We start from the raw sequence: 23,365 nt of genomic DNA, 5'->3' as shown, positions 1-23,365 counted from the left end.
TTTAAATAGCAAAGTAAGGACTGGAGTCTAAGCACCTGCAACTCCCACTGGTGTAATGAAGATTGCAGGTACTCAGCATCTCTGAATTAGGCCAAAAGTAAATTAATATTAAAGCAAAAACAGATCTAAATTATTGTTGCAATAGACAAGTTTAACAGTTAAGATGCACAGAATTTTAAATAACTGCCTAAGGTAACTTAAAACATTAACAGATGAGAAAGCTTTAGGGAAACCTATGTAGTTTAAACCTCTGTAAATCTAAAAAAAGCATAAGATATGTTATTAAGATTAATTACTTCTGATCAAATTAGTTCATATACAGACTGAAATCAGAGCCACCCATAGCTAAGATATAAGACACCCGTGGAACAGTTATTTTAGTTGAAAGCTTCAAAACAGAGAAGCAAAGATTAAGCATGTCACGTTGGTCAGGGCTTTTGAAATATTCAGGTTTAGCATTCCATACAATAATTAAGGTATAATCTTGTGCCAAGTTATTTGGGAGAAAAGACAATTCACTCATCTTATTTTGCCCACTTTTGAAATTTGAGATAAGGTATACAAAAAAATGTTTGAAGGAATGCCAATATCTGCAAAAAGTTTTGCAGATACTGTCCAGTGATTTTTACAAAAGTGTTAAGATTTATAATTTTTTGTAAAGCTTAGCATCTGATAGACTGAAGTATATTACAAACATTGCCACTTTGAGAATGAACAGAAAGCAGGAAGGGGGAAAGCAGCTTCCGGCGGAGAAACTAAACCCAACAAAAGTACTGAGGATTGCAATTATTATTTTGAACTTAAGTTAGCAGTAGACAATGGCAAAAATGTTACCAGCCTAGAGCTGTCAATGTCAGCCGTAACTACTGAGTCAGCAGGTAACAGTAGTATTTGAGATCACAGAGCAGAAGCCACATACAAGTCTGCGATCCCTGCAACTTCACTAAGCAGGCAACACAAGAAACGGAGGCACAGGGAGTGGGAATACATTTTAGTTCAAAAAATAATCAAACTGTGGTCTGTGAAGAACTGCCAAGTCACATGGTGCTGACTCCCTGCTCCTTTCCAGTTGCTTCTACAGATGTCTGGACGCCACAGCCTGGACACTTGTAGAAGCAGCTGGAAACAAGGAGAAAGAACAAGACTAGGTCCCTCCATTAGGGGCTGCTGCTTCATAGACCAGTGCTACTAACAGAAGCAAAGCTACTTGGAAGCAGGGAGCTGTTATTCACAAATGTATTAGCTAATTGTAGATCATCCCCCCACTTCTATTAAGATATGGGCAATGCTATCAATATGTTGAAAACACTTAGTTTAAATAAGTTAGATTTAAGCATCTAGGGCCTTTTATACTAACGCCTGTTTTTTTTTTTTTTTTTTTTTTGCATCAGTGATTTCTCTGACAGGAAAGACAGCATGAAGGAAGGATCAATATAAGAAACAACAAGGAGTCTGGTTTCAGAATGGTAGTTAGTCTGTATCAGCAAAAAGAATGAGAAGTACTTGTGGCACCTTAGAGACTAACAAATTTATTTGAGCATAAGCTTTTCTGGGCTAAAACCCACTTCATCGGATGCATGCAGTGGAAAATACAATAGGAATATATATATATATATATATACACACACATACACACACACAGAACATGAAAAATGGGTGTTGCCATACTAACTATAAGGAGAGTAGTCAGTTAAGGTGGGCTATTATCAGCAGGAGAAAAAAAAAACTTTTGTAGTGATAATTAGGCCATCCTTTTTACCCACAAAAGCTTATGCCCAGATAAATCTGTTGGTCTTTAAGGTGCCACCAGACTCCTCGTAGTTTTGTAGATACAGACTAACACGTTTACCCCTCTGATACAATACAAGAAAGCCACAGCCAGAAAAAAGATGAAAGGAATTTTTTCCTCAAACTCTGTAGGGTTTAACATTGTCTAAAGACACATTACAGATGCCTAAGAATATTAGCTCACTCTCTCACATTGAGTTTTTTTTTTTTTAAAAAAAGAAGAAAACCAACAACATTGTTTCTGATAGGTGACAAAGCAAAAACATTTGAACAGAAGGACATCCTTGTTCTCCCCGTTTCTATTGGTGTATCAGTATCTAAATGACCTTGTGACCATGCAAGGTCACTTTCATGGATAGGCCAAAAAGAGAAAAAATAGTTTAATTAATTAAACTATATTAATTAAAAGAGATTGTTACTGGGTAAGTTACAGGTCAACTTGAAATACATGTTGACTTCAGAAGCTCCTGACAGCAAATTCCATTACTTACGCATGCTGCCTGGTAAAAGCAAACACTTTCATTTCACGGCTACTTATGGTAGCCAGAAGTTAGACACAGCACGAACATGGTCTTTTTCTACGGTCTTCGCTCCTATTCAGGTGGAATTTATATGCGATCACTGGCTTAACTTCTCAAAGGGGGCGGAAGGGCTGGCTCAGCAGGCCCCCCGAGGAACAGACTGGAGGGCCAGGTCGCTGTGTAGCTCCGAGGCATGAAGTGCAGCCTTGCCCGGGGGTAGCCACGTGCTCTAACCCCCCCCCCCCCCGTGTGCGCCTCACTGCGAGGCTGCTGGGGGTGTCCGTACCTATAGGCCGACTGCAAAGAGAGCGGGAGACCCGGGGGCCCCTGTCCCCGCCCGGTGCCATGGGGGGGGGGGGGGGGGGGGGGCGGGGGACCCGGGGGCCCTGTCCCCACACAGCCCCGGGGGCGGCAATGGCGGGGGCGCTCGGAGCAGCGCCTCCACACACGATGTGCTGGAGAGAAACACGAGCGCGGCCCCTACCTGCTTCCCTCCCGCCTGCCCCGTGCTAGTTGCCCGAGCGCAGCAAGTCCGGCCGAAGGGCCCACGGCCAGACCGCGCGAGGAAACGGAGACACTCACCATGGCGCACCGAGTCCCTCCCGCTCGCCGTCCAGTGAGTCCAGAGCGCCGCACACCCACAGCTAATACACATGGGGGGTGCTACTCTGACTGCGCATGCGCCACCACCTCCCCTCTAGCGCCGCGCGCCGGAAGGCGGGGCTAGTTCCGTTGTCCCTAGAAGACAAATGTTATTTCCACGTTTATTTTTTACTCTCGCAGGCGTTTTACGCCCTAGACCCGGATTCTCTATGCAGCAGAGCCGAACACCAGCGTCAAGAGGTCCTCGTTACACCCAGCATCGGTCCAACGACCTGAAGTGACGTAATACCACCTTTGACCTGTGGCGAGCATGAGCATTCCAGAAGGTTCTGGAATTGGGAGGCCCCGAAACCTGTTTGATTCATACGCGAGTAGCCGGAGCTCACACATAGGACGCATAGTCCCGTAGGCCCCGCCCACTCCCCGGCTAGGCCCTTGCACGATTGGCGGAAAGCCGCGCTCCGCCTCCAACTGGGACAAACGTATGCTGTTATGCTGGTTGCGGGGCCCGGCTGCACAGGACCCCACATGGGTCGCTGCCTGAGCGGGGGAGGGGCAGAGTCCGTGAGTGCTGTGTTCCCTCCAGGCTCCCGTCACTCAGTCACACCGCGCTGTACTGCTCGTCCAGCTCCCAACCCGGACCGCGGAGCCGACTACTGCCTTGCCCGCCTTACACAGGTGAGCGGCCCGGCGCGGGCTCGGGGGCTTGTGCCCGCTGAGGCGGGGCCCGGCGCGGGCTCGGGGCTGCTGCTCTTGGCTGCGCCGGGGCCTCTACTCCCGCTAGCCATGTGCATCCAGGGCACCGGGCAGCCTCTTCCGGCGCGGTGCTGCCATCGGCGCTGAGGAGGCAGGGGACGGCTCCTCGCGGCTTCCCCCAGCCCTGCCCGCCGCCACGGAGCGCGCACGCCGCTTCCCGCACGTGCCCGGTGTCTCAGGGACTGGGGCGTGTGAGAGACCCTCCCCCAGTCTCCTGCCGGGGGGGAGCGGGGGTGTGACAAAGGGGGGCCCCCGGCTCCTACCCTGGAGGGGTGAGAAAGGAAACGCCTGGTCGTGTGTGCGATTTCCCTCTCCTGCTCTTCTTTGTGTGTATGAGATTTTTCCCGCCTCCTGCCCTTGAGTGTGTGTGTGAGTGAGACACCCCTTCGCCTTCAGTCTAGGAGGAGGGGTGGGACTGTGTGTGAGAGACATGCGGGGTGCGTGTGCACGGCTTCCTACGTACTGTGTCCCCCTCTCTTCTGCACTGGAAGCATTACCAGCCATTGGCTACCCCTTGGCAGTGGGGGCACTGCCCTGTTAGCAGGATGGTTTCACGCCGTTCAGTGCTGGGCTGCAGTTACAGCCTCTCCCATAATCTCTGGGAGAAGGGGCCTCCATGAGGGTGGCTCCCCTGCCTGTGCAGGTTGGCTCATCCAGCAGCAGGGGGCGAGTGTCTCTTGACCTTGTTATGTCCTGATGGAGAGAACCATGTGGAAGGGGGATAGGCCTGGGTTCTGCAGACTTTCTCTGCCAGGCTCTTGATACTGTTGCAATTTTTTTTTTTTTTAAGTTTATCACCAGATGCTCTCAGCCTTGAAGTGTTCGTTTTTCACTGTCACAGTCTGTTTTTGAGATAGCAACTTTACTTTTAGGATGCTTATGCTGATAAAGCTGCTGAGCTCTGACAAACTTTCTTCTAGCCTGTAGTGGTCTCAGTAAAATATACTACTTTTCCTGCTTTATCATACATAATACTAGTATGCTCATAACACTCGTTGTTGTTGTTGCTATAATCTCTTCACATACAAAGAGTGAACTTCACAGTGCTCTTATGAGCTCAAACTTTATTCCCATTTTAGAGAAGAAGAAATTGAGGTGCAGAAGTTGTGACTTGCCCAGGATCACATAGTGAATCACTGGAAGAGCTGGGAATAGAATCTAGGGGTCCAGACTCCTGAACTTTTGTTCTAGTATCTAGTAACTGTTACAAAAATTACGACACTAAAATATTTGATCAGTCACCACTTTCATTTAAAACTCAAAAATACTTTCAACTTGTTGTTTACTCTAAATCTTTGGGGGAGTTTGAGAACAAAACACAGGAATATGGTTGTTCAAAGGACTGACAATAAAACTAATGTATCTTACCTTTTTTTTTTTTTTTTCCCTTTTTCTTCAGAAATGCTCCGTTTATCAACAGTGCTACGTCAGATGAGGCCAGTGTCCAGAGCACTGGCCCCACACCTACTACGGACCTATGCAAAAGATGTTAAATTTGGAGCAGAGGCTAGAGCTCTTATGCTACAGGGAGTAGATCTTCTAGCAGATGCTGTAGCTGTCACCATGGGACCAAAGGTATATTAAAAGCTATTTTTTGTGTAATGTGAATACTTACAGTACAGCCCTGTTTTGTAAACTAATTGGGGATTGAGGAATTCATAAAGTCAAAAAATTCATAAAATGGACCATTTCAAAATTACAGTAGGTACAGTGCATAATTTATCAATCATTCAATCACTGTGTACATAACAAATGGTAAATATATAGTGTGCCACACTCTTGTTGGAGAGAATTGAATCTCTTCTTTGCTGCTAAATCTGTCTTTCCAGCGCCGCACAGCCACTTAAATCTTGGCTAAACAATTGAAATCACATTCAGTGGATAGAAAATTACTTGTAGCAGGATATATTTACAGTGGTCAGTATTAATGGGGTCTGTGAACATACAGAGGAGAAAAAGAATAGAGGCAGCTTAACTGCCTGCAACAAGTTTAGGCTTTCAGAGTAACTAGTTATGTCCTGCTTGATCATATGATGTTGGAACAAGACATAATTTGGAGTGGGCTCGTGATTAAAGCAAGACCATGGACATCATACATGCCTCTAGGGCAGTGGTTCTCAACCTGCGGACCACTTGCAGCCCAATAGGCACACAGCTGTGATGCATGTGACACCCTCAGGGCCATGCAGGTAGTATACCATTGTGGGCTGCATCCACACAATATATAAATAGGTTGAGAACCACTTCTCTAGGGAGTATACATTTCAGACTTTGTCTATCAGTATTGGTTTCATCTTGGCTTGGCCTGGTAAATAAGTAAGAGCAAGCAAGTCCTAAGGGTGTAATAATAATGGTGGATGATGGGTGAACGCACCTTTAGGGCCCAATTTTCCAAATGTTTATCCCAGTGAGTAATCCCATTGAATGAAGTTGGACTACTCCCATGAATATAATTATACACATTAGGTGTTTGCAGGATTAAGGCTATATATACTACTATAGAATATTTGCATGTAATCAAGTTTGTCTCCAAAAGGTAAGTGTCCAATCACTCTACACTCCTCAAGTTTTCTTTTTAAACCAAAAATACAAATTAGATATCTATCAGCTTAAGAGAAACTTTCAAGTGGGGAGCAGATTCTATTTTATTTTTAAAAACCATGATATAAATTACATAACCGACAGTGTGTGAGACTGGGTGGCTCAAAGCACTTATTTTTCACTGTTAATGGCTGCCTAGCTTATGAGAAATTAGTTGGTCTGTCCATTTATTTCTTCATCACTATGACAAGGTGACCCCCAAGCCACAAACTACATCATGATGTGTGTGCCTGTCTGTTTTCTCTTGGTCTAGCCATTAAAGAAATACTGTCTCTTTCAATGTTCAATTCAGAGGCCTGTCTGTAGTCATAGTTTATTCTTGTACGTGTTCAATAATCTGCAGAACCCTCATGATACAATCATTCTTTCCAAAATCCTAAAGTACAGGAGGTTCTGAGCTTTTTTTTCCTCTATCCGTTTCTGGGACATCATCTCCCATGTTCCAGAGCTCTCATCTCCATGCCATCCACTTGAGAGCTCCCAGATTTGCTTCTAACTGACTTCGCTGGTAGCCCCAAGTCAAGCCTCTCCCAAGAGAGCTCCCTAGCAGTGTTCCACTCACCCAGGCCTCCCTAACTGGGTCCTACCCATACTCTTGAGAGCCATTCTCCTGACCTACATCAATTCTATTGTTTCATGTTTAGCTACCCCTAACCAGGCTGGTTTTTCCCTTTGTTCCTAGGGGCCTCTGTACAAGCTTTCTTATAACTCAGCAGGGGTTCACCAACATTGGCCAGTCCTCACCAGTAATGTTCTTTACCTTTTGTTCTTCCCAGTAGCTCTCTGTATCCACTTTCCTTTGCTGCTTCTGTTTCTCCCTGCATCTGTCCTTTCCTCCTCACACAGCTGTTATCTGCCACTTTTTTCTGACTTTCTCCTTTATATGGCTCAGGTGGCTTCTCTTAATCCCATTTGGGAGGCAACTAATCAATCAGGGGCACTGGCCCCTGCACACTCTTAAAGGAGCTAGTCACCTTGTAACAGTCGGAGTTGGCACCTTCTCAGCTTTTCTGAAGGGCAGAGGTGTAGTGGCTGTAGGTGAAAGGCTAGTTTCTCAAGGTGAGGGTTGAGAAAAAGTGATGAGACTGAGGTCAGCTCTATACCTAAAATGCTGCCACAACACCCAGTGCAGCTGTGCTGCTGTAGCACTTCAGCGAAGATGCTACTATGCCAATGGAAGATGACCTAGTTAATCCACCTCTGCAAGAGGCGGTAGCTGTGTCAATGGAAGAAGCCCTCCTGTTGACATAGTTAGGCTTACCCATATGTGTCTTATTTGATGATGAATATGTGTTTGCTACCTTATTGCTCCTGTTGACTTTACAGGGACAAGAAGGATTGAACTACATTGTGTTCCATTTATTCATAACATACCTTGTTTGTGGAAGTTGGATGCTCTCCTTTTAAAATGGTACCTTATGCTTTCACTGATTTATAAAGGTTCTTCTATTTAGAGCCAGAAATGTCATTCTGACATTGGAAAGTAGGAGCACAAACTTTCCTCTTCATAAAAATAAGTATATATTAAGTGTGTGTCTTGGTGGAAAGTGGCTGTCTGAGGGTATGTTTACACTGCAATAAAACAACTGCAGCTGGTCCATGTCAGCTGGCTTTGTTTGGGCTTCAGGGTTATAAAATTGCAGTGTAGATGTCTGGGCTTGGGTTGGAGCCTTGGTTCTGGGATCTACCCCCCCCCCCCCTTATGGGGGCCTAGTGCTAGGGCTTCAGAAGCCCATGGACCATTCATGCGTGTTTTATTGCAGTGTAGACATTTTATGTTGTGTAGATGTGCCAAGTGGTAATTCTGTAGTAATACCTTTTGTCTGTGCTGCTTGGTATCATTTTAATTATATACCACTTATGTATGTTGGATGATTTTAGGGTAGAACAGTGATTATTGAACAAAGCTGGGGAAGTCCCAAGGTAACAAAAGATGGTGTGACAGTAGCCAAGGCAATTGACTTGAAAGACAAATACAAAAACATTGGAGCCAAGTTAGTTCAAGATGTTGCCAACAACACAAATGAAGAGGCAGGAGATGGAACTACTACTGCAACAGTACTGGCGCGTTCCATTGCCAGGGAGGGCTTTGAGAAAATCAGCAAAGGAGCTAATCCTGTGGAAATCAGGAGAGGTAAGAATTTAACAATCTTTGTCACTGGTGCACTTAAGGTGTTCTCTAATATTTGTCTCTTTGGTTTCTTCTCTCTGCTTCAACCATGGCAAATTTGACTGGTGTTTTGAGATAGGAAAAGGCCACATGACCCTTTTGGGAAGGGGCAAAACATAGAAAGGAGTCTAACTTTGCTGGCAAGTGGGTGAACTAATATGGTCAGGCCTTATTCTTTTAGATACATAAATTTTATATAACCTGTGGTATAGAGTTTTTGTTTTTTTTGTTTTTTTTTTTCCCCTCATCATTGGATCATATTTACTTGTCATTCATCACAACAGATCTCACTAAAGTCTGTCTTCTGATAGCCTTATCTTATGGAAGTTCTAAAACAGAAATGTTTATACAGTGCTTAGTATTATGTGCCTAGAGTATTTATTTTAAATTCTGTTTAACTTCTTTACCAAGTTGTCATAGCTATCTCTGCTTTCCTTCCTCCCCTCACTGAATATTCTGTATGTACTTGCAATTTAAAATTGATAAGTGTTTAAAAAAAAAATTGTAGATCTGTCAATGTGTCTTGTGTTTGTAAGATTGGGACAGGCTGTCCTTTGTCCTTGAAAGTGCATGGCCTAGACAGCAAAATAAGTACTCTACTTTGTACGCAAATGGGGGGGGGGGGGGGATGTGTTGCTGCTCTTGCGTTGTTTAATTTGCATTACAATTTTGAGGAATTTAGAAGCTTGTCATGAGACTTGACTGTTCTGCACCATGTAAATAGAATTCCTATAAGTAACCATAACTATCATATTCTTCTATCAAGGTGTGATGCTAGCAGTAGATGCTGTCATTGCTGAACTAAAGAAACAATCCAAACCTGTTACAACTCCAGAAGAAATTGCCCAGGTGAGACTTTGTTCCTTCTTGGTTTACTAGTTTTCTGTAACTGTCATAAATAAAAATTTCATCCAACAAGCGAAGATGTGCTATAGAGAGTAAAAAAATAACTGTAATGGATTCAGCTAAATTACATTTTGGGTATATGGCATCAACTTGCTATTGTGTTGATCAGACTCTTACTGCAACTCACATTGAAAATGCAACATTTTATCTTTAGGTCTCTGTAGCCTGCATGAGTCTCTAGTACTCTGCCTCAGCTTTCTCTAGCTGCTTTCTGTTTTCCTCTGATTCTGTAGCAGAGGTCCTGGGGAAGAGGGGGGCATGGTGGGTCCCAGGCATCCCCCAGGAGGGAGCACCACCCAGCCCCGTTCCACTCCCAGCTTGCCTACAGCCACAGCTGCACCTGGACCCAGCCTTGCCCTCAGCCCCAGGCTGGGGCTCCGCTCCTGGTCCCAGACCCATCCCCAGCTGCGGCCTCCTTACCCTGGTCTGCATTTCCCCACCCTTACCCCAGAGTCATGGCTTGGAGGGGGGTAGCTAGGAGTACGGGAGGCATGACCCTGAAAAGCTTATGGACCACTGCTCTATAGAGACCAGCTGCCTACTCTCAGGCCCCATTCAGAGGCTGTTAATGAGGCACAGGAGGGCTGGACCTGATAACCAGCCTTTTGTTTAAACCAGCTTTGATCTTCAGCTGACTCATTAGCTTCCCAAGTAGGTTCTGTCTTCATGGGACAAAATGCCAAGTGACTATTGCTATCTTGATTCACAAGTGAATATATGTTGAGGAAAGAAACAGCTATATATTAAACTCATTTGTAATTGTTCACTGGCTATCTATGGAAGAAACATAAATGTTAGAATAATGGTTACATTTCTAGACTTCTCAGAAGTTTAACATGAGATGAAGACTTTAGGTCCCATACCAACTCTAATTTTTTGCTAATGAAAAATGGAAGAGACTTTTCCTGAAAAGGCTGTAGCTTTTCACATATCTAGTATTACATATCTAATCACATGGCAATGTTAATGCTGAAATTATCATGTCATGATTTGCATCCTCTTGTTCTCTGACCTGTAACTCTTTAGTCTTATTGCTCCCTTAAAAAGTCCCTAAACTTAATTTCTGTAAACAGTTGATTAATCAAGTGCTAACAGGAAAAATAACTAACATCTCATTGAAGGTTGCCACAATCTCAGCAAATGGGGACCAGGAAATCGGCAACATAATCTCTGATGCAATGAAAAAAGTTGGACGGAAGGGTGTTATCACAGTTAAGGTAAGAGTAACTCTTATGCTTGTTGAAGGTTACCTGCAATTTTCTTGAAGATAAACTTGCCAAGTTAGAGGAACATCTGCTGAAAGCACAGATAACCAGAGTAAAAAGTGAACTCACTGCACTTGTAACTAAACTCCTTCCACTTTAATCTGAAATCCAGACCTGCTATATGTTGTTGGTTCTTGCTTTGTATGGCATCGCTGCATGTACTCTGCCCTCACTACAGAACTCCACTAAATTGGAGTTGGATTAGGAGTACATAGTGTTAACAAGCTGTTGGGCTCGCTATCATAGTTTTGCCTCATAACCAGGGAATAGTGAAAAGAAACTCGAGAACATAACTTTTTTTTAGGAGGACTGCTGCTTGCTCTTTATAGTCAGATGACTTACAGACCAAAATTATGCAGTGGTTGTAACATCAGCACAGTAAATACAGGAACATATGGAATACAGTGAATGGAAACTGAATCAGTGATGAGTTGGACTGCAGAGCAGATACATATGTCTAAACTAATGTGACATGCTGAATGATTCTCAGTAGCCTGGATATGAGACATACCAGTATTTTTATGGTGCATAATACTTAAAGATAATTGGGAGAATGTGGCAGTTTCTTAACTGCAATAAATTGAGGTAAGACTGACTATACTGGCCAACAATCACTGGTTCGCAAGCCTTTTTCCCCTCTCCCCTTTTCCTTTCACTGTTTAAGTTATCTAGAACAATAAATATTGCTAAGTGGTCAAGATAATTTCTGTTAAAAGACTAATACAGGATGAATTTAGCTATAAAAGTAGAGGTGAACTTCCTTGATGTTTCTGATATAATTCTTGTGAGACATTGTTTCCACCGCAGGAGGTAAGGATGTGTTTTACAGAACACAACTTATGTGCACCGATACTTCCCCCTTAGAGACAATATCTCTTTTAGATTAACCCCTCTTTCTCTCCCTCATTGTTCTTTTCCCCCATAAACGGGGGGAGAGGGCTAAAGAATACAACCACAGTGAAGGTAGCGCAGAGAGACTTGAATTACATGGTGATTGACATATTAAAAATGTGCATAGAAGCAATCTATTTACTACCTAAACTATAGATTAAATGTAAATTATCATATTTAAACAGGATGGAAAAACCCTGAATGATGAGTTGGAAATAATTGAAGGTATGAAGTTTGACCGAGGCTACATCTCACCATATTTCATTAATACAGCCAAAGGTGAGTTTGCAAAAGTTGCCATCAAAGTGCCTTGTGCTATAACTTATATGAACAAAAAGAAGGTCTTCCTAGAGAGCTTACAATGTAAGTAAAGTGAATTTTGGGTAACTTATCAACATTTATCCATAACTTTTCTGAACCCAAAGATGTTTCCCTATTTATATTCAGTTAGCTGCTTGCTTTTTTGACTAAAACAAATGTTTACCTTTTGCTGGCTGTATTGGCTCTGTAATACTCAAGGAACTAATAGAGGCGGTATCTAAGCCTCTAGCTATTATGTTTGGAAAATCATGGGAGGAGAGATTCCAGAAGACTGGAAAAGGGCAAATATAGTGCCCATCTATAAAAAGGGAAATAAAAACAACCCAGGAAACTACAGACCAGTTAGTTTAACTTCCGTGCCAGGGAAGATAATGGAGCAAGTAATTAAGGAAATCATCTGCAAACACTTGGAAGGTGGTAAGGTGATAGGGAATAGCCAGCTTGGATTTGTAAAGAACAAATCATGTCAAACCAATCTGATAGCTTTCTTTGATAGAATAACTGAGTCTTGTGGATAAGGGAGAAGCAGTGGATGTGGTATACCTAGACTTTAGTAATGCATTTGATACGGTCTCGCATGATATTATCAATAAACTAGGCAAATACAACTTAGATGGGGCTACTATAAGGTGGGTGCATAACTGGCTGGATAACTGTACTCAGAAAGTTGTTGTTAATGGTTCCCAATCCTGCTGGAAAGTTATAACAAGTGGGGTTCTGCAGGGGTCTGTTTTGGGACTGGCTGTGTTCAATATCTTCATCAACAACTTAGATATTGGCATAGAAAGTACGCTTATTAAGTTTGCAGATGATACCAAACTGGGAGGGATTGCAACTGCTTTGGAGGATAGGGTCATAATTCAAAATGATCTGGACAAATTGGAGAAATGGGCTGAGGTAAACAGGATGAAGTTTAACAAAGACAAATGCAAAGTACTCCACTTAGGAAGGAACAATCAGTTTGACACATACAGAATGGGAGGAGACTGTTTAGGAAGGAGTATGGCAGAAAGGGATCTAGGGGTTATAGTGGACCACAAGCTAAATATGAGTCAACAGTGTTACGCTGTTGCAAAAAAAAAAAGCAAACATGATTCTGGGATGCATTAACAGGTGTGTTGTGAGCAAGACACGAGAAGTCATTCTTCCGCTCTACTCTGCGCTGGTTAGGCTTCAACTGGAGTATTTTGTCCAGTTCTGGGCACTGCATTTCAAGAAAGATGTGGAGAAATTGGAGAGGGTCCAGAGAAGAGCAACAAGCATGATTAAAGGTCTTGAGAACATGACCTATGAAGGAAGGCTGAAAGAATTGGGTTTGTTTAGTTTGGAAAAGAGAAGAATGAGAGGGGACACAATAGCAGTTTTAACTGCCGGGGTGGTTTAACACTGGAATAAATTGCCTAGGGAGGTTGTGGAATCTCCATCTCTGGAGATATTTAAGAGTAGGTTAGATAAATGTCTATCAGGGATGGTCTAGACTATATTTGTTCCTGCCATGAGGGCAGGGGAGGGACTGGACTCAATGACCTCTTGAGGTCCTTCCAGTCCTAGAATCTATGAATAATGGGTGTGAGCCAGAAAACATAGCTTAACTTTCTGATCCTAAATTGACTTTTCAAAATTGGCAGTTTAAAAAACAAAGCAGGAAAAAAAAATCTTGCTTACAAGAAAATGCCACGTTGGACTCTCCAGAGTGCTAATGAAATTTAAATGAAATTTAAGACTCATGTTTACATGGAATAGAAGTATCATTTGATCTTTGAGAAACATCAGAGTTTATTTGCATGGCTAGTTCTTGCATTCCCTTGTAAAACTAGAGCATTCTTTCCTAAGTAAGGGCTGGGGAAAGGTAAAATCATCTTCACTTAACAAATTGAAGTAAAGGGGCAGGGTGATGTTGGTGGGTATTCCTTTACCTCAGAATACACCTAGATGTGTGCAAAAGCTTGTTATAACCCAAAAGTATTATTTGTATATATTGTTCAGGGTTAAGTCACCAAATAAAAATTGAGGGTGTGGCACAGCTTTAAGTCAAAGTGCTAAAATTCTTAAGTGGCTTGATCATGTGCAGTAGTTTTCAACTACTTCTGACTATGTAGGAGTTTTCATGACAGAGAAAATAGAAATGCTAAAGTCACAAATTGGTATCAGGAGTAGAAATGTTACTTGAAACTAGTTTTTACTCTTTCATTTAATTTGTCTTAACTGCATTCTATCTAATATAAATGTAAATGGAGCGTGTAGTAGCCAGATTTGATCAGATCTGGGGGGTTGTAAAGGGTACCTTCATATATACTTGCTAAAATAGAACACTTAGATAGTTCAAACAATACTTATTGCCTCTGCAGGACAAAAATGTGAATTCCAGGATGCTTATGTCTTAATCAGTGAGAAGAAAATTTCCAGCGTTCAATCCATAGTTCCAGCTCTTGAAATTGCCAATGCTCACCGTAAGCCTTTGGTCATTATTGCTGAAGATGTTGATGGTGAAGCTCTCAGTACTCTCGTCCTGAACAGGTAAGGCTTGAATAGGTGTACCTCCATATAGAACCTTGTCAGTCTACTTCAGAGTCAGAAAACTGTGGTGTTCACTTTGTCTTTAAAAACAGCAGATGTTCCCGCACAGTTTACTCTGTAGAGCAGTAGACCCAGTTGTATGTCTGAATTTGACAAATTTGCATTGCTTCTTATTTAGGTCTCCTCTCAGCAGTGCAGACAAACCGTAACCGCTGTGAATAGCCCCATTTGGGTGATAACTCTGAATCCTAGTGATTTGGTGGTTTAATTGCTAATCAGTTTAGTAGAAAAAACCAATTGATGGGCTTGTGGGATCCATTAAGATGGCATTTTTGCTTTGCTTCTCTCACTTGCACTAAAATATCTTCATTTAGAACATTCTTTTGTTCTCTCAGCTACTGTAACAAGTGAACAATTTAACACTTTGTAAGAATTAGTGTTCTCACTGAACTTTTTCTTTTCAGATTAAAAGTTGGTCTTCAGGTTGTTGCTGTAAAAGCACCGGGTTTTGGTGACAATAGAAAGAACCAGCTTAAGGACATGGCAATTGCTACTGGTGGTGCTGTAAGTAAATTATATGCATGTGTATGTAAATATGTACACACTTATTAACTTTGTGGCCAAGCACCCATTTGATTTTAACTTCCTCCAAAATGCTCCAGAGGATAAGTATTTGGTATCAGGGTACAACACTTTCCAGGTCACTGATTCACATTTGGTCCAGGGTGAACTATCATGCCATTGTATAGCATGGTAAGTGGCCAGTTGTTCTGGCTGGTTATTAGGTGTCCCCTTCACATCTGCAGTTATTTTTAAGTCTATTCAGTGTATTGGATGGGCATGGAACTGTTCTTGTCCATAGGTCATCACTCCTTAAGAGATGCTTGATGTGACAGGGAGCTGTAGGAGAACCTGCACTGTGGCTGGTTTTTTGCCTGTTCTGGAACTACTGTAAAAAGCTTTAATATGCAGGGCAGTCAGATTGGCACCTTGAAATGTCTAATTTATGCACTTTTTAATTTAAAATGTTAATGTTTATGTATGAGTAAGTTTTGAGAGCGGTAGTGCAATGCAACTTTATCTGCTTGTGATCATTAAATAGCTTTTTCAATGACTACCTTTTAACATCAGATATAGACCCTCCCCAGTAATCTTCAGGGTAGTAGCTAGGTGGTGCCCAGGAAACTTGTCAGAGTTGTTCTGGAAGTTTTTACCTCTTATAAAACTGAACGAAAGCTTGACCAAAATTAATGTTAGTGAACATGTCATGACTTCTCAATGTTCAGTGCAGATGTAAATCTTTTAGAGTTTGGTCTGAAGGAGCGTGGAACGTTCTGTTGGGCAGTTTAATTTTATTTTTTAAAATCTATGGTAGGGGCAACTATAGTATTAAAAAGCCATCTTTATTTTTTTTGTATACAAGAAAATGTAGAATCAAATGAAGTAAAAATCTTAAATGAATCCACATGTTCCATAAAATCTCTATGGATAGTAATTCCATGCTCTAATAAGAATATAACAGTAGGGATCTATTATCAACTACCTGACCAGGACAGTGATAGTGACGATGAAATGCTATCAAAATAAATAACTCAGTAATAGTGGGGGATTTCAATTCTCCCCATATTGACTGGGTACATGTCACCTCAGGACGAAATGCAGAGACAGAATTTCTCGATACTTTAAATGACTGCTTCTTGGAGCAGCTGGTACAGGAACCCACAAGGGGAGAGGCAGTTCTCAATTTAGTCCTGAGTAGAGCGCAGGATCTGGTCCAAGAGGTAACTATAACAGGACCGCTTAGAAATAGTGACCATAATATAACAACATTTAACATTCCTGTGGTGGGAAGAACACCTCACAGACCAACACTGTGGCATTTAATTTCAGAGAGGGGAACTATGCAAAAATGAAGGTTAACTAAAAATTTAACTAAATTAAACAAGACAGTGACTAGAGTGAAATCCCTACAAGCTCCATGGACACTTTTCAAAGACACCATAATAGAGGCCCAACTTAAATGTATACCCCAAATTAAAAAAACACAGTAAAAGAACTAAAAAAGAGCCACCATGGCTTAACCATGTAAAAGAAGCAGTGAGAGATAAAAAGGCATCTTTTTAAAAGTGTAAGTCCAATCCTAGTGAGGTAAATAGAAAGGAGCATAAACACTGCCAAATTAAGTGTAAAAATGTAATAAGAAAAGCCAAAAAGGAGTTTGAAGAACAGCTAGCCAAAAACTCAAAAGGTAATAAAATGTTTAAGTACATCCGAAGCAGGAAGCCTGCTAAACAACCAGTGGGGCCCCTGGATGATCGAGATACAAAAGGAGCACTTAAAGACGATAGTCATTGCGGAGAAACTAAATTAATTCTTTGCTTGAGTCTTCACGGTTGAGGGTGTTAAGGAGATTCCCAAACCTGAGCCGTCCTTTGTAGGTGACACATCCTGAGGAATTGTCACAGATTGAAGTGTCACTAGAGGAGGTTTTGGGATTAATTAATAAATTTAACAATAACAAGTCACCGGGACCAGATGGCATTCACCCAAGAGTTCTGAAAGAACTCAAATGTGAAATTGTGAAACTATTAACTATGGTTTGTAACCTGTCCTTTAAATTGGCTTCTGTACCCAGTGACTGGAAGATAGCTAATGTAATGCCAATATTTAAAAAGGGCTCTAGAGGTGATCCTGGCAATTACAGACCGGTAAGTCTAACGTCAATACCGGGCAAATTAGTTGAAACAATCGTAAGGAATAAAATTGTCAGACACATAGAAGAACATAAATTGTTGGGCAAAAGTCAACATAGTTTCTGTAAAGGGAAATCATGTCATACTAATCCATTGGAGTTCTTTGAAGGGGTCAACAAACATGTGGACAAGGGGATCCAGTGGACATAGTATACTTAGATTTCCAGAAAGCCTTTGACAAGATCCCTCATCAAAGGCTCTTACGTAAATTAAAGTTGTCATGGGATAAGAGGGAAGATTCTTTCATGGTTTGAGAACTGGTTAAAAGACAGGGAACAAAGGGTAGAATAAATGGTAAATTTTCAGAATGGAGAAGGGTAACTAGTGGTGTTTCCCCAAAGGTCAGTCCTAGGACCAATCCTATTCAACTTATTCATAAATGATCTGGAGAAAGGGGTAAACAGTGAGGTGGCAAAGTTTGCAGATGATACTAAACTGCTCAAGATAGTTAAGACCAAAGCAGACTGTGAAGAACTTAGTGATTGGGCAACCAAATGGCAAATTAAATTTAATGTGGATAAATGTCAAGTAATGCACACTGGAAAAAATAACCCCAACTATACAATGGGGCTAATTTAGCTACAACTAATCAGGAAAGAAATCTTGGAGTCATCATGGATAGTTCTCTGAAGATGTCCGTGCAGTGGCAGTCAAAAAAGCAAACAGGATGTTGGGAATTTTTAAAAAAGGGATAGAGAATAAGACAGAGAATTGCCCTTATAAATCCATGGTACGCCCACATTTTGACTACTATGTACAGATGTGGTCTCCTCGTCTCAAAAAAGATATACTGGCATTTGAAAAGTTTCAAAGACGGGCAACTAAAATTATTAGGGGTTTGGAATGGGTCCCATATGAGGAGAGATTAAAGAGGCTAGGACTTTTCAGCTTGGAAAAAAGGAGACTAAGGGGCGAATATGACAGAGGTGTATATAAAATCATGAGTGGTGTAGAGAAAGTGAATAAGGAAAAGTTATTTACTTGTTCCCTTAATGTAAGAACTAGGGGTCATCAAATGAAATTGATGGGCAGCAGGTTTAAAACAAATAAAAGGAAGTTCTTCACACAGCGCACAGTCAACTTGTGGAACTCCTTGCCTTAGGAGGTTGTGAAGGCTAGGACTATAACAGGGTTTAAAAGAGAACTAGATAAATTAATGGCGGGTAAGTCCATTAATGGCCACTAGCCAGGATGGGTAAGGAATGGTGTCCCAAGCCTCTGTCTGTCAGAGGGTGGAGATGGATGGAAGGAGAGAGATCACTTATGTTCTTATAAATAAAATCACCTATTCCAGAATTACTCTGCTTCAGAAGCTAAGTAACCTATTCCAGAATAAATCACATTTTGCCAGAATAGTGTCCATATCAGGGAGTTAAAGCAGAATAGTTCTACTATAGTTGTGCAGGGAAATGTCTCATGTAGATAAGGCCTTAGAATCCAAGCTTTCATATGATCTATTTCAGGTATTTGGAGAAGAGGGTTTGGGTCTCAATCTAGAAGACATTCAGCCTCATGACTTTGGTAAAGTTGGTGAGGTCATCGTGACAAAAGACGATAGCATGCTTCTGAAAGGGAAGGGTGAAAAGGCTCAAATTGAAAGGCGTATCCAAGAAATCATTGAACAATTAGAAGTTACTACAAGTGACTATGAGAAGGAGAAACTAAATGAACGACTGGCCAAACTCTCTGATGGAGTAGCAGTACTAAAGGTGAGGAACTTTAAACTTCTTCCTTTTTAGATTAAAAAAGCAGTTCTCCAACTATGGGGCAGGCCTCCCAAGGGAGGTGCGATATGGGGTTGGGGAGTTAAGGGAGCTCTGTCTGTCAGTTCTAGGTGGCTGGAGCTTCTGTAGAAGGGGCCATGCACACCTGGGAGGTGGGCATAAAGGGGACAGCTGGAGCCCCACCATTCAGGCTCTCCTCCCCTCACTTGGAGATGGCAGGGCTCCGGCTGTCCAGCCTTGGGATGGCAGCAGCAGCGCAGAAGTAAGGGTGGCAATAGGATGCTAAGTCTGCTGGGAAAAGTGATATTAATGTAATTAATTAATATCACTTTTCACATTTCCATCTTCTGTACTGCTGGTGCAGTGCTGCCTTTAGAGCTGGGGGGCTAGCCAGTAGCTGCTCCCCACTCTGCCTTCCGAGCTGAGCGGCAGGATATTTATTGGGGTGGGGGCATTAAACTACTACAGACAGAGGGGGGGGGGGGGGCTCTGATCAAAAATGTTCGAGAATCCCTGGACTAAAACTATGCTATACCAAATGGACAACCAACAAAATTTTACTTTTCACTAAATCACTTTGACTCTTTAAAGATGACATCTCTGCTAAGCATTTAATTTCCACTTCTAAAGTGCCAGAAAAAACCCACCACGTTAATCAAACCTGGTAAATTGGACCTCGGCTACGCTTTTTTTTTTTTTTTTTTTTCCCTCTTCTTCTTTCTTGTCAGGATTGCTTAAAATAGGGTGACATTCCTGTTAGACATTACATTAGTTTACGTGCCTTTTTTTCCCCCTCAGGAGAAAAACCTCTATTAGAAACAATTATAGTGAAGGGTGTAAGGTTATATCATTGGTATTTTTCTTAAGGCCTGTCATGGAGCAACTGTGCCCTATAGCAACCCCTGCTGGCTGAGCATTGCACTGCTAATACTCCTGGCTCTCCACACACTGGTCTGTGCTGGGGATGTGGCTTATCCCTCCAGCCAAGTTACAAATTTCACCCCATCTGTGGTAGCAAAAGTCCAACTACAAAGTCCCCAAAAACCAAAAAGGATCTTCTACTCTTTGGGTGTTTTCACACCACCCTGTTCCCATTTTTCTGGGCTACTTTTTGAGTCTTTTTCTGACTAAGGAATAGAATACTCTGCCTCATCTGGTTCCCCTGGAGTACCATTCTGGGTCCCTACTGGACTCTGTTCCTTCCATCCTTTCCTGATCCACTAGAGCAGGCTGGCTCCCCTGGAGTACCTAGTCTCCTGCAGACCTGGGCTCAAGGCTTTCTGCAGGAGCCTGCATTTTCCCTGTAGTTCCAACCAGTGCGTGATCTCTCTCAGCCTTCTTATAAGGCCCATGTGTGCATTAACCTATCACCTCTTTAATCCCACCCCTTTGGGCTGGGAAGCAGCTAATTAATTGCAGCACAGGTGGGGCTGACATCTTTCCTCTAAGGGGCCAGGACCCTGTGACAATTTGCAATTTAACATTTATGTAATCCCTTAATGCTTCCCTAGGTGCAAGAGTGGGGCCTACTTGGTCACATAGGGCCTTAGTTCAGGAGAGGCAGTTTGGCTCACTAAAGTTTGGAAGCTGTGGAAAAGCTAAACTGTTATGTAGTGGTGCTAAATTGGTAAGTAGAAATTGCCCAGTAGCTAAGGCCTAGTCTACACTTACCGGCTGGTCCGGAGGCACGCCATCGATGTTCTGGGATCGATCCCGGAAGTGCTCACAATCGACGCCGGTACTCCAGCTCGCCGAGAGGAGTATGCGGCGTCGACGGGGGGAGACTTCCGGCCGCGTCTGGACCGCGGTAAGTCCGGACTAAGGTACTTCGAATTCAGCTACGTTATTAACGTAGCTGAATTTGCGTACCTTAGTCCGAAGTCCGGACTAAGTGTAGACCAGCCCTAAGGCACCTAGCCAGCTGCGGGTGCTCTTAGACAAAAATGGAGGTCTTAATTCTTTGTGGCCATTAGAAATCCAAAAGATGCTGTGTACGTGAATAGGGCTGTTAACCACTATCTACAGGTTTAATTTCCTGAGACAAGGTGGGTAAGATAATATTTATTGTACCAACTTCTGTTGGAGAAAGACAAACTTTTGAGCTTACACAGATCTTCTACACATCTTATTTCCTGTCACTTCAACTCTGATCCATTTTTACAGCAGGAATACATATTTTTGCTTTTCAGGGATGGATGAAGTGATACGTTTACACCTTTAGAAATGTAAAGCATCTTAATTGCAAAAGGCTCTCTACAACTGAAGTACATGCAGAAATTGGTCAAAACATTGTTGCTTTTTGGCACTCAAATGGAAAAGTCAGTTTGTTACTGATGTTTAACTGGCCTGCAGTGCTTCTGGAGTCTGCAGCACTTTCTTGCCTTTGAGAATGTATGGGGACTTTACGCAACTGACAAGACATGTGGTTTGTTTATTCTAGGTTGGTGGCACAAGCGACATTGAGGTGAATGAAAAGAAAGACAGAGTTACTGATGCACTGAATGCTACTCGTGCTGCCGTAGAGGAAGGTATAGTTCTAGGAGGTGGTTGTGCATTGCTTAGATGCATCCCAGCACTAGATGTTTTAACGCCAGTCAATGAAGATCAAAAAATTGGTAAGCAAACTACTTGAGAATGGATTTTAATTTGAAGATTAACATTTTCCTTGTGATACTACTTACCTTCAAAAACAGATGCACACTGTAGATTAGAATACAGTTCATTTCAATGAATCCTTTATGGTTATTTGGTCTGGCTAACAAGCAACCTTTGACACTCCTCCTGATAATCTGTTTTACATTAAAAATGGGAAGCCTCTTTCCTCGTGGTCTAATTTAGAAAAAGCAGGAAAACAGCTATTTTAAGACTGTGGTATTTAATGCGAGAGATAACTAACCTATTACTTTTCTAAACAGTTAAACAAAATGGGTCTCTCTTATACTGCAGTTATAAGTAAAGATTGAGAACATTTCACTTAATTTGGGAAATCTAATTTGACAGTGGCTTCTAAAGATTCTTTAACTCAGAGCGGATCATACTGTATCAAGTTTTCCTACCCCTGTTTTGAGGGGGGAGTGTTTGTCTTTGGTTAGATAAGATCATAGCTTTATTTTCAAGAGTGATAATGGTAATTTAAACTGGTGCTTGAGCCTTGTACTAGTAATGGCCTCACTTGTAATGGTGCCCAGCAGTAGGTCATTATCTAACACTTTCCTGCAGGAGGCAGAAAATTTTGTTTGCTCTCCTTGTAACTAATTAGCACATCAATAAGTTGGAATATTTGACTTGCAATAGAATGCATAGAGAATGTACTGTATTTAGAACACTAAATACTTTTTACAGGCATAGAAATCATTAGGAGAACACTGAAAATTCCAGCAATGACTATTGCTAAGAATGCAGGTGTTGAAGGATCATTGATAGTTGAAAAAATCATGCAAAGTCCAGCTGAGATTGGGTATGATGCAATGCTTGGAGACTTTGTAAATATGGTAGAGAAAGGAATCATTGACCCTACAAAGGTAATGTAAATTTTTTTCGAAGAACTTTAAGGTTGTACCTTATTTTAATGTTGGGGGGGGGGGGTAAGAGGGGAAGAACTAGTATTGAACTACATTTTGTTTCCATTCTCTTAGGTTGTAAGAACTGCCTTGATGGATGCTGCAGGTGTTGCTTCCCTCTTATCCACAGCAGAAGCTGTAGTTACTGAAATTCCTAAAGAGGAAAAGGAAGTGCCCGTAGGCGGAATGGGTGGAGGAATGGGAGGTGGTATGTTCTAATTCCTGGAATACTGAAACATCATGAACTGTGATGGTTGAGACTGACAGTTTGTTAAAAACTTCAGAAGTCAGTGCCAGGGGTGGATAGTGACTTAAGTGAGGCTGGTGTTTAAAAGAATCACTGTAACTATTAGTTACTGGATTTAATTTAACCGATGTAATTGTTTAGTCACTGTCCATGCCTACAGATAATTTATTTTGTATTTTTCAATAAAGACATTTGTACATTCCTGCTACTGGGTGCAAGATCCACATGCCAATGTTCTGCTTTAAATTTAATCAATTAAGGCACTTGAAATTCTGTTTAATCAGAATTTATTGGTGCTTGCCAATACTAGGAAAAGTTCAGATGAAACCATTGTATGCAAGACTAAAAAAAAATTGTACAAAGACAAATATACAATTATGTGACAACCTCTATAATAAAAGATTGTTCAAAGTTATGAAATGTATTACCTTATTCACCTGTCTACAAACCTTTAACAAAAATCAAACCTAATGATACAGGGATCACATTTAAACTCTGCTAGAAATCTGAGCTTTAGTGCTGGGAAGGGATGGAGTATTTGTTTAAGAAACGATCCTCCCCTCAATTGAGTGTGAATATAGACCATGGGTAGTTTTGATGTTATAAAATTCTGGTGAGAAACATATCCAAGTCCACTGACAGTTCTTAAGAAAAATTAATCTTAAATTTAATGCAGTTGAAATAGTAAGCTATGGACTGGGACTTGTCACTCTTCCTCTTGAGTACTAATTCTATTTCATGT

The 23,365-nt window shown here is 41.8% G+C and overlaps 2 protein-coding genes across 3 annotated transcripts in view; one reads left to right on the top strand and one right to left on the bottom strand.

Annotated features, from left to right (window-relative positions):
• The window catches only part of LOC117884882 (MOB-like protein phocein), a 33,623-nt gene extending 30,418 nt beyond the window's left edge, over window positions 1–3,205 (bottom strand). Inside the window, exon 1 of one of the 2 annotated variants that reach the window (XM_034785803.1) lies at window positions 2,892–3,205. In XM_034785803.1, the coding sequence (XP_034641694.1) occupies window positions 2,892–2,894 (3 nt within the window). In that variant the 5' untranslated portion in view covers window positions 2,895–3,205. The remainder of the gene's footprint in view (window positions 1–2,891) is intronic. The other variant, XM_034785802.1, reaches the window with a different exon arrangement.
• Window positions 3,206–3,431: 226 nt separating this feature from the next.
• HSPD1 (heat shock protein family D (Hsp60) member 1) lies at window positions 3,432–23,038 on the top strand. Its single transcript, XM_034785799.1, has 12 exons — window positions 3,432–3,590; window positions 5,068–5,243; window positions 8,151–8,403; window positions 9,206–9,288; window positions 10,467–10,562; window positions 11,687–11,780; window positions 14,171–14,339; window positions 14,804–14,903; window positions 18,556–18,801; window positions 21,257–21,431; window positions 22,159–22,337; window positions 22,452–23,038. Exons 2-12 carry the CDS (start codon window positions 5,070–5,072, stop codon window positions 22,593–22,595), a joined length of 1,713 nt encoding a protein of 570 aa, XP_034641690.1. The 5' UTR covers window positions 3,432–3,590; window positions 5,068–5,069; the 3' UTR covers window positions 22,596–23,038.
• Window positions 23,039–23,365: the final 327 nt, after the last annotated feature.

The sequence above is a fragment of the Trachemys scripta genome, chromosome 11 (assembly GCF_013100865.1).
Source record: "Trachemys scripta elegans isolate TJP31775 chromosome 11, CAS_Tse_1.0, whole genome shotgun sequence".
Lineage (NCBI taxonomy): Eukaryota > Metazoa > Chordata > Testudines > Emydidae > Trachemys > Trachemys scripta.
The sequence above is the reverse complement of the archived record's forward strand: the minus strand, read 5'-3'. Positions and strand labels throughout refer to the sequence as shown.